We start from the raw sequence: 10,675 nt of genomic DNA, 5'->3' as shown, positions 1-10,675 counted from the left end.
GAACTCATGCGGAAGTGGCTTTAGCTTCTCAGTGTTGTGCTTTAACCTGCTGTGCCACCAGGGAGGGCCAGAGATTACCATCTTTAGATTGGATACTTTGCTCTTTTCTTCAGGGTTGATATATACCAATCTCAATTGCTTTACTTGAGTGTCCTTACATTCCATTATTCAAACCCCAATCATCTAGTAAGGAAAGTATTCTAACAATTCACATATTCCATAAATATGTCTGCAGAGTAGCACCTGCAGGAACTGTGTTTCTTTTCTCAGATGAGATTAGACTCTGCCAGTGCCCTTGGCAGAATCCATTCTGCAGATAATTTGGGAATGGTCCAAATCTTTCTACCTCTAGGCTGGAAAAGATCAGCCTCTGGGCTGATTGTTATCAAACAATCTGTCATTATTCAAAAGTCCCTCCCTCTATGGCTGTTCCCTCTCTTTCACTATGAAATGTCCTAGTTATTGGTCTCTTATGGCAAAATGTTACCACTGTCTAGAGTTGGATTGTATGCTAAAGTGTTCCTCCCCCCAACCACACACACACACACACACACACACACACACACACTTACATATATATATACATATATATGTGTGTGTATATATATATTTTTTTTTTTTTTTTTTTTCCCCTACCAAGAGTGGTCTTCACAAAGGAACACCGGCCCCACTTACCTTGTAGTGGAAGAGAAACAATCCGCAAAAAAGGCTGTATAAATCTGCTGTGAGCAGGGAGAGGTTGACTGAAGTAGCGCTGGTTTTCTTTATGACAACCGGCATGAAGCTGTAGAGACCGAACATGCAGGCACTAAAGCCAACGTAGAGCAGTCCTGGGGTGGGGGTGGGGGGTAGGAGAGAGATGAAGGGGAGCTGGGAGCACCATTATCATTCACAACAGGTAATTTTTCTTTCCTGTTATCAACTGATGCTTTTTAATAGGCAATGCATAACTGAAACCTAAAATAAAAAGTAAAAACTTGTGTGTGGAAAAATGAACTTTCTGTTTCCATTATCTTTCTCTGATGTTTTGCTTCCTTTAGGAAGGAGTGGCTCTTCATGGCTCATCAGAACCTGGCATCAAAGCTTCTGAATTCTATTACCCATTGTCCTGTAATTAACTTCTGCTAGTCAAGTAGTCTTTTAAAACTTTTCTCATCTCTTAGTTTATGTATAAAATAGGACAGAACTGCTTCTTGGTATCATTTATTGCTCACAATGATGAATAAATTCAGTCCTGAAACAGAAGGACTGACAAATTAAACAAGTTTGGACTTCAAGTCTTGAACTGCAGTCTTAAGTGCATGATGTGACAGACCATTTCTTTGCTCCAGAACCAATATAACCTGTCAGTTTCTTCTAGATTTGTGAACTCTGCATTCCCACTGTGACATGGATTACCTACCTGCATTATAATTAAAAAAAAAAAAAACTTTCAAAAAGAATCTAGGCATAAATGTGTCTGAAATGGGTTCTGGGCTAGCTACTTCCTCTGAACCTAGTGGATTTTGGAGGATTTGGAAGTACTAGAAAGCCAGTCCATTTAACTATGAAGACAGTGACTTTTGCCAAAGAAAAATTTGGTTTTCCACATGAAATGAATTCAAAGACTTAAGTCATCTTTCTATAAGTTTCTGATCCTAAGTTTAAGGAAAGCCCCCACCTCCCCACACAGTTTGGACATTAGGCTAACTCAGTACAACAGCCCCCTCTAGTGTGGTGGAAGAGGCCTTAGAGGAAAATGGAATAAACACTTTCTAAACTTCAAAAGAGACTAAATCGTCTCATGGACATTCTGTTCTATTATCAGATGATGTTTGATGATCCAAACTTTAAAATTTCTCAACATGATTAATTTTCCTATGTATGGGTTTCATCTTATTTAAATTCATTTTCCTTTTAACCAAATTACTAAAAATGTGTTACTAAATAACCTATGATTACACATCAAAATGCATACAAATTAAATTACCCCTTTTAGGAGTCTGGGGATCACTGACTAGGAATAAAAAAAATACTTTTAAATTAGTCCACTAACAGTAATAAAATATGATCTAAACACAGCCCAGGCACTAGGTTCATTTTTTTGATGGTATTCCTAATTTAGATTATACATGACCAGACTAGAAAGTTCCAGAGCCCTACCCTTTCATCACTTTGCCTAGCACACTGGGGATGCCCACATATGGGCTCTGATATTTTAATATCACTCAATACAGCCATTTATTCACTGAGTACACATCACACTCTAGGCACTGGTATCAGCTAGCTGTGCTGTGGAATATGGCGTAGACAAGAAGCTTAGGTTTGGGATTAGTGCTACAAAGAAAAGAGGTTCCTTACAGGGAATGGCAGGGGTTTGTGTAGGAAGGAGAAGTAGGTAAGGCTTCTTTGTGCAGGTGGCATTTAACCATGAATGCTGAAGAACTAAAAGGAGGTTGTCACAGGAGACATCAGGGAGAGAACATTTTAGGCAGGAAAATATGCAAATAAAAAGAGGTTGAGTATCAGGATAAGATTTGCCTCAGGTGTTCCAGGAGCTGCCAGAGGCAAGAATATCTGAAAAGAATGAAGAGAATGGGGGCAGTAATAGGAGATGAGGCTTGAAAATGAGACAGAGGATGGAATATGCAGGTCAGAAAGAAACTTGGTTTGTTTATTCTAGTTGTCACAGGAAGCTATCGAGCAGATGATAGCAAGTGATCCACATTTTAAAAAGATGACTTTGGCTACTTTGGAAAGAAGGAGAAAAGCATGGGGAAAAAATAGTGTCAGAGACCTGGCAAGATGATAATGGCTTTGCCCCAAATGGCAGAGCTGAAGGGAAGTGGCCAGGTCTGTGAAGACTCAACAAGCCCTGGTGATAGATTAGTAGGAAATGAGAGGAAGGGGGACAATGAGGATACCCACAGATTTTAGGGGTTCTGCTTAATTTAGAATCTGGTAAATTTTGTAGCCATTTACTGAGATGGATGGAACTGAGAGAGAACCAGCTCTTCAGGTGAAAAAAAAAAAAAAGATCCATTTTGAATATCTACATTTCAGATTTTAGATGCTCCTTTGCATCCTCCAAGAGGACTTATCCAGTGGGAACTGCATGTATAATTGGCAGGCCCAAAGGAGAGGTGTGACATTACAAGCAAACTGGTGAGCCCACCAGGATGGGAAAAGAGATACACAGAAGGGTCCACTCTAGTCACGTAGCATCACCTAGGATGCTTCAAGCTTAAATGGTCTAACATTATTTCTTTTTCAATATTCATTTATTCGTGCCTTCAAGAGCAGTGGTGCAGGCCAGAGATGCAAGGGGATTCACCGAGACAGAGCAGGGAGCAGAACAGGCTGAGTGAATGAAATATACAGCTGGGGGAGCAGCGGTGAGACAGGAGAGGTCTGCCATGCCAGGTGGGTCATGGCCCTGGCGAGGGGTTGAACTCGTTACATGCTGCAGTGGGTGTGGATTGCCCCAGAGTGCTGCATCTTAATTCCTTGTGCCACAAAGTTCAATTTAAGAGAATGAGAATATATCAGCATTATAGTTAATCATTGTACTTGTTCAACCAATGTTGTTTTGGGTATGTGAAAACTCAGTCTTGTGAGCAAAGCAGAGTCAGCCAAATGAACACATGATTTTAAGTTGAGAGTGGTGACGCTGCAAGTTGCTGATATGCTATTCTTATATGGACATTTGTGGGTTCATGGACACTAGTGATGCGTCCAAAGGCCGGGCTTGCTGTCCACATAGGATTTTCAAACAATCCATCAATGGGATCAAAAAATGAACCAAATTGGTTCTGACAGACACCTATTCAATTTATATTGCTGGTAATAACTATATCTATAGACAGGGTACATGTATAGCCATTTCTTATTTGAAATGTTTTCTCTCCCTAAAGATGGAATTTGGGCCCTTTGTCTTCAAGCGCTAAAAAATTATTAAACTAAAGAGACTGGAAAGAGTGCTACTAGGTGATATGCCCTGAGTACTTACTATGTGTTGTATATCTTATATACATTAATTAACTAATCACAACAGTTTAACAACATAACTATCATTATCCTCTTCATAAAGGCTTGTAAATGTAAGGGGAGGGAGTGAAATGCATTGACAGAAGTGGGAGCTGAAGAACTACTCTTGGATTCTTTTTGTTACAGGGTAATCCCCAGGGAAAGGGGAGAGACTGGTTCCCTTCTCCACTCAAGGAAGGGTGGACCTAGGCAGGGGGGAGCTAGAGAAAGGACAGGGAGAAGGAAGGAAAGATGAAGAAGAGCCAGAGGAGGCACTCAGAGCAGAGACACACATGGAGAAGCTGTGGATGGTTCTCGGCCTTGGACTGTACCAGGGAATTGGGAGACATGGAAGGAGACACTTGAGAGAGAGAGATGTGGGCGAGAGACCCATGGGAAGGCTGGCAGTGGCAGCCTTTATAATGACTTGTATTTGGGTTTTGCTTCTTTCGTCCCAGACTTGCCTGGACCCTCTGTCCCTTTCCTGTGTGTCCCCACCAGAAGGTGCTTTAGACTTGTGCCATCATTTTGGGCCTCTGCAGTCCTGCTTTGAGGGCATCTACCTACGAGGGTATGGGTAATATGGGGTGTTTAATCAAAAACTGTTTTATCTTTCTCTTCTTTTCTTTGTTGTGCACTATTGCATTAAAATTATTTTCTATGGAAAGTCTGACACACTAGAGTATGTTTTCCCTTGATGCAGCAGATGGCAGAGTCTGTTAGAGAGGGCGGGTTTGGGGTTTGCAGAGTGCCCCTCACCTTGCCCTATGTCTTAATTAAGACTCAGGGATCTCTCTACTGAGAGCCGGAGTTCAGAGCTCAGCACTTCCCAAGGAACGCAGGGATGCTTTAGCAGAATGCAGTAGCTGAGGATGCAGATGCTCTGAGTTGCAGTAGCTGGTCTGCCTTCCTGCAGGTTCCCAGAAAGTGAAAAGTCAAGTCTGAAGTCTCTGTAATAGTCTCCACTGCTTCCCTTTTGTCTGTGCATTTTGCAGTAAGTGGGCTGGCTGACTCATCTCTTTCCCATTCAATCATTCATTTACTCATTTAATACACATTCATTCACTGAATCCTGCTTGCTTAGAACTGAGCTAAACCATAGAAACAGCATATGAGGTTAGGAGGACCAACATGGTCATCATGAAAACATCTCACCCTGACCCTATCAACTCTTCAGAAAAGAAAGGATGAGTATTTGGTTGCTTTTCTCAAATATTTTAGTCTCATTTCAATCAGGAATAAAATGGATGACTCTGTAATGTGGTTCTTTTACACGACCCTTCATCATCCCAGATTATGGAAGATTGACATTTTAATGGTAATATGAGAGCTGAGAATAAACTACTTTTTGATGACACATAAGTAACACGGAATTGTGACAGAACCTCAGTGGACTTGCATAGGACATTCACATAATTAGAGAGCAAATTATTTTTATTATTGCTATTACTATTAATGCAAAATTGATTTACGCTCACAGACCAGTGTATGTGTAGTGTACCAAACATGGGTAACACTTTGTGACCTGGCTCTCAGAATCACAAAGGCAAATGCATCTGTAGTATGCAGCTGGCTTCTACATACAGCTACCCTGCTCTCCTGCCCCAGTCCCTCCTCCTCTCTTTCATTTAATTGTAACATTCTAGAGCAAAAGTCAAGAGAAATTAAATGACAGGACTCTGTTGTTGACAAGAGTATTGCTCAGTCCTTGAAATCTCTAGAGCTAACCTCCACGGAGACCCATGCATAATTCTGCAGCTTGCAATGTGCCATCAGAGGAAATGATGTCTGCAGAAAGTCAGCCTTGGCTTCTAGGAGGTCGGGGGCTAGGTAAAGACATACAGGGAGCTCAAATCTGTGTAGCTTCTGATGGAGGCAGAACTGGACTGGAGCTGTCAACCCCATCAAAGCTCCCAGAAGGGGAGACGGCTCAAGCAGCCAGCTTAGTTTGGGGAACCACCTGTATTTCCCTCCGCCTCCACATTCATATTCATTACCCTCTACATTTGGATTTGTTTGACCACATTTCCTCAGCATCTTGAAGATCACCCCTGGAACCCATGTGTCTCCATAGTGACGGGGGTAGGGGGGTGGACAGGTATTGGCTGAGGCTGTGAAATGGCAGTCCTGGGGCTTGTGTGATCATCAGAGCATCACCTAGGATTAGCAACCCTTGTCCTGATGATTTTCAGGAAAAAAAAAGTGATTTTAGAAACATGTGGAATCTGAGATGGCCTGAATGACTATTAAATAGCTCAAAGCATGTCCTGCGTTTCCCATAAAGTCCATTTGGAGATCAATTAACCATTTCTTATGTGCAGACTGCTCCCTTCTAAAAAGGTTTTATTGGTTCCAATTGCCCATTACATTGTTTTCTTTTGTGCCTTTTTGTTAAGTTCAGTTTTTACTTTAACTAAAGTGCCACTTTTTAATGATCACATCAGTTTTGTGTTTCTTGGTGAGAGAAAATTACTGTCATTTATGTCCCAACCACAGCCTCAGGACATTTTTTTCTTTCTGGTTGGTCTTTAGCCTAATAACATACTTCAGTGTCTACACTAATGGCATCTTCACGATGATAATGGGCAGAAGCTCAATTAGGAAACATTATATATCATCCAGCTCAGTCTCGTTCAAAGAGCAAGAATTCCTAACCTGACAGGAGCATTTCATTTTCCTTTGTCCCCTGCACTCGAAGTCTTTTCACTGTGTCCCAGTCCCACTCCTGTCCACATCTCAACTTGCAACATATTTATCAGATTTACTAAAAACCTATTCCGTAAGCAAAGCCCTTACCTATTTGCCAGTCCCAGGGCACCTTCAGCAGCTCCTTGTGCTCCATGATAGCCCTGCAAATTCAAAGATAGTGAACCTGGTAAGCAAGGTTATAATATATTCTTTTTTTTTTTTTAATTTGGAATTTACCAGATTTATACAAATAATGAAGCAACCAGTTGAATTTCAAAAAGCAAAAGCACTGACCCACACAGAGACAAGTCTAGTTACGCAGCCTGAGGTTTATCTTCGAAGGATCTGGTCAGGTGTGGCCAGCAGTAGTGAGGCAAGGAGTGGACGTGAGATGGTTCTCACCCATATAAATCTGCCTCAGGCTTCATTTCTTTTTGCTGAGACAATTCCAAAAGTAAATGGCAAGGTTAGGAAAATGTTTGTGCTTTCTGATTGAGAAAACTGGTTTCAAATTTTAGCCACCTGGACAACGTGTTGCAAACAGTCTCCTGGAACCCATTCCTTGCCACTCTGGTTCAGGAGATTCAGGCAGGGCCCATTGTTGTGTATTTCTGACAAGTTCTCATGCAGTGCTGGTGCTGCTGGGGGAACTACCTTTGAGAACCCCCATTCTAGAAGAGGACCAGAAGGAAAGGTCTATCACCTCGCTAGAGATACTTTTTTTTTTTTTTAAAGATTTATTTATTTATTTACACATACAGAACTGGGATACAGGCCAGAGGTACAGGAACTTTGTTTTTAATGCACCTTCAATGTAGCCTAATTTTGCCAATCATGACCGTTGAGTGGGCAATGGCGACTCTCACAGGGCTCTGTCAGCTCTAATGGCTGTAACGCAAGATCTCAGTATGTTTTTTAGACTCAAGAATAATAAGTAATTCTTATTATTATGAGTCAACCATCTATGAAATACAGGTTATATATAGTTCAAGCTGGCAATTTTCCCCCCTCTCACAGAGCTAAAACACCAAATTTAGGAGCTTTAAAAATACCATCTCGCCTTCAAAATAAACCAAAAGTAAGTGTTTTTCAGTTCTTTCCAATCCCTCTGCTTTTTTTTGCTAGGGCGATTCTCACATGTATCCAGGATACTGAAATTTGGAGACTTATTCAAAACAGCCTACTTACAAAAGCCTGTTTAAAGTGACACTAAATTTTTTTTTGTAAATAATTTTTGACATGACCCAGTACAGTTGCAACCTACCTGCTGGTGGAAAGTGATTTGGTGAAATCAGGATCACTTCTTTGTAGAAAGGGATTTGGTAAAATTAAACTGGAGATTATTCTCACTCTTCACCTCTCATGAAATTAAAATAAATGGCATTTATTGATAGAAAATTATGCTTTGTTTGGTTTGACACTTATTCTGATAATTTCTGTGTTACTAGTGATGATTTATACACACTCTGATGACAGTTAAAATTGGTGGCTTTGACTGCTTTATTTATTTATTTAATTTTTTTTTTTTTTAAAGATTTATTTATTTGTGCATACAGAACTGAGGTACAGGCCAGAGGCTCAGGGGCAGTGAGAGGCTTCGCCAGAGACAGAGTGGGGAGCAGAACAGACAGATCTACCAAGAACAATGCTGAGGGGAGCAGCGGGCGGGTCAAGAGAGGTCTGCCGCGCCATGTGGTCACCTCTGGGGCAGGCGGGGATCGAACTCATGCGGAAGTGGCTTTGGTTTCTTAGTGCAGTGCTTTAACCCGCTGCGCCACCAGGGAGGGTCTGACTGTTTTATTTTATTTTATTTTTTATTTATTTATTTATTTATTTTAAAAGATTTATTATATTTATTCGTACAGAACTGGGGTACAGGCCAGAGATGCGGAGTGTGAGAGGATTCACCAGAGACAGAGTGGGAAGCAGAACAGGCAGATCGACGAAGTACACTGCTGAGGGGAGCAGCGGGCGGGTCAGGAGAGGTCTGCCGCGCCATGTGGTCACCTCTGGGGCAGGCGGGGATCGAACTCATGCGGAAGTGGCTTTGGTTTCTTAGTGCAGTGCTTTAACCCGCTGCGCCACCAGGGAGGGCCCCTGACTGTTTTATTTTTAATGTCTATGTTATTCCTTCATCTCTTTAAAGAAAATGAAATCACTACACTTCTAAGAATTAAATTTGAAATATGGCTCGCTTGTGCAAATCCATGGGCAATAAAATAACATGTTTATAAAATGGAAAACTTGAGCTACTCAGTTTTCTAGCAGTAGATATCATTGGTAAATAGAATGCACCTATCTGGCAGTTCATCCAATTGTGGAGTATATGGGTACTTTTTCTCCTCTTCTAAAAAAAAGCCTTAATGTCTTCCTGTAAATTATCTTCAAAGTTTATTTTATGTTTTTCTAATAATTTATGTTTTGTTTGGAAGAAATTTACAAACAAATACATTGAATTTCAGATTTCATGTGGGAAGTTGGTAACAGGTTTCCAGCCTTATTTTTTTATTTTTGCATAGAAGAACCGGGTGGTAGGCCATGGGTACTGGGAGTGAGAAGATTCATCAGACACAGAGTGAGTAGAACAGTTGTATTTACTGAAATACACTGCAGAGGGAAGTAGCAGTTGAGGCAGGAGATGTCTGCTGGGCCATATGTGGATTATCAGCCTGGCGGGGGATTGAACTCAGGCTTGTAGTGGGGAATAGCACTGAGATTCAACGCTGAGGCCACCATGATGTCACGCCAGCCTTAATTTTTACAAAACAATGATCATTTTTCCAGTGCAAAACTAAAATAGGCTTAATAGTCTCTACTATTGGAATTTCTTGTTCCATTTACTCACAATTGAATTCCACTGAAAAATGCACCGAAGAGTCCAATCATTCCCAGGAATTCCACTCGGCTCAGAGTCCGGATGATGTATTCTTCCCAGACATTGGAGATGCCATAGAGTGTGGCTCCTCCTAAGACCAGAAGGTCCCCTACTAGCTTGTTTTCCCCTAGAATCAAAAAACAGAAGGCGCTTCATTAAAATTTTCCTAATGAGAATCTGGCATCAGCAAATTGAGTTTCCTTTATTTATTCTATTCTGACATTTTTATAGAAGTCCTTTAATTTGCCAACTGAGATTTAGTAAAGTTTGTCTAACTGTGCTCCAGATTTGTTCTGCTATAAAAAGATTCTAGATTGCACCATCTATACAAAACCCCATGTCATCTGCCACATATGTGTCTATGAATAAATGCAAACGTGCGCATATTATATCTGCTGCAGGACGCTTTCCAAAAGTTTAGTGAGCGAGGAGTAGAACAAACAGCATGAGTCTAATTTCCACCCTCTGCTATATAGGGAGAGAAGCTATAATAGAAGCAGTCACCACTCTTATCTTGACCATGGGCAAAATGTGAACTTGCTTAGAAAATGAGAGTGCAAGGGACTGTGGGTTGAAATGCTCAACACTCCCTAAAATAAGTATCATAGGAGTGAAAGTATATGTAGCTCATTATCTGAATATTTTCCTTTTTATCATAACATATTGTATTTGTTTTAAACTCAATTTTGGTTGATTTCAGTTTATGTCCAGTTTTGATTAAAGACTATTATCTGGCTATTTGCTATAACTAAGTAAATTCTTTCCACTCCAAGAAGTTTGATGCCAGAGAAGGAAAGCAGAAACCAGCAGCGAGTGTCTCTCTCTTCATGCCCAAGGAGTCTCCAGCTCTATCCTGCACTGGTCAGCACATGCAGCAGATGAAGAAAGTTTGGGGAATGAAAAGGGTGCTCTCTCAAGCATGATTCTAAAGGCATGGACTCACTTTAGAGTACCCTTAGGTTCCTAGATTTGCTGGAACAATACAAAACTGTAGGATTGATTTTTTTTTCTAAAGATTCATTTATTTATTCATACAGAACTGGGATACAGGCCAGAGATTCAGAGGGTGAAAGGATTCACCAGAGACAGAGTGGGGAGCAGAACAGG

General features: G+C 40.9%; 1 protein-coding gene across 1 annotated transcript in view; it reads right to left on the bottom strand.

The window, feature by feature from the left end:
* SLC35F1 (solute carrier family 35, member F1) overlaps positions 1–10,675 on the bottom strand; it is a 335,052-nt gene that overhangs the window by 20,128 nt on the left and 304,249 nt on the right. The window contains exons 5-7 of the mRNA XM_004673810.2: positions 9,539–9,695; positions 6,802–6,854; positions 676–830 (exon numbers count right to left, since the gene is read on the bottom strand). Coding sequence (XP_004673867.1) covers positions 676–830; positions 6,802–6,854; positions 9,539–9,695 — 365 coding nt within the window. The remainder of the gene's footprint in view (positions 1–675; positions 831–6,801; positions 6,855–9,538; positions 9,696–10,675) is intronic.

This window comes from Condylura cristata, unplaced genomic scaffold (genome assembly GCF_000260355.1).
Source record: "Condylura cristata isolate star-nosed mole 26May11 unplaced genomic scaffold, ConCri1.0 scaffold00001, whole genome shotgun sequence".
In the NCBI taxonomy this organism is placed as follows: domain Eukaryota; kingdom Metazoa; phylum Chordata; class Mammalia; order Eulipotyphla; family Talpidae; genus Condylura; species Condylura cristata.
This window is presented reverse-complemented; position numbering and strand designations above follow the sequence as displayed.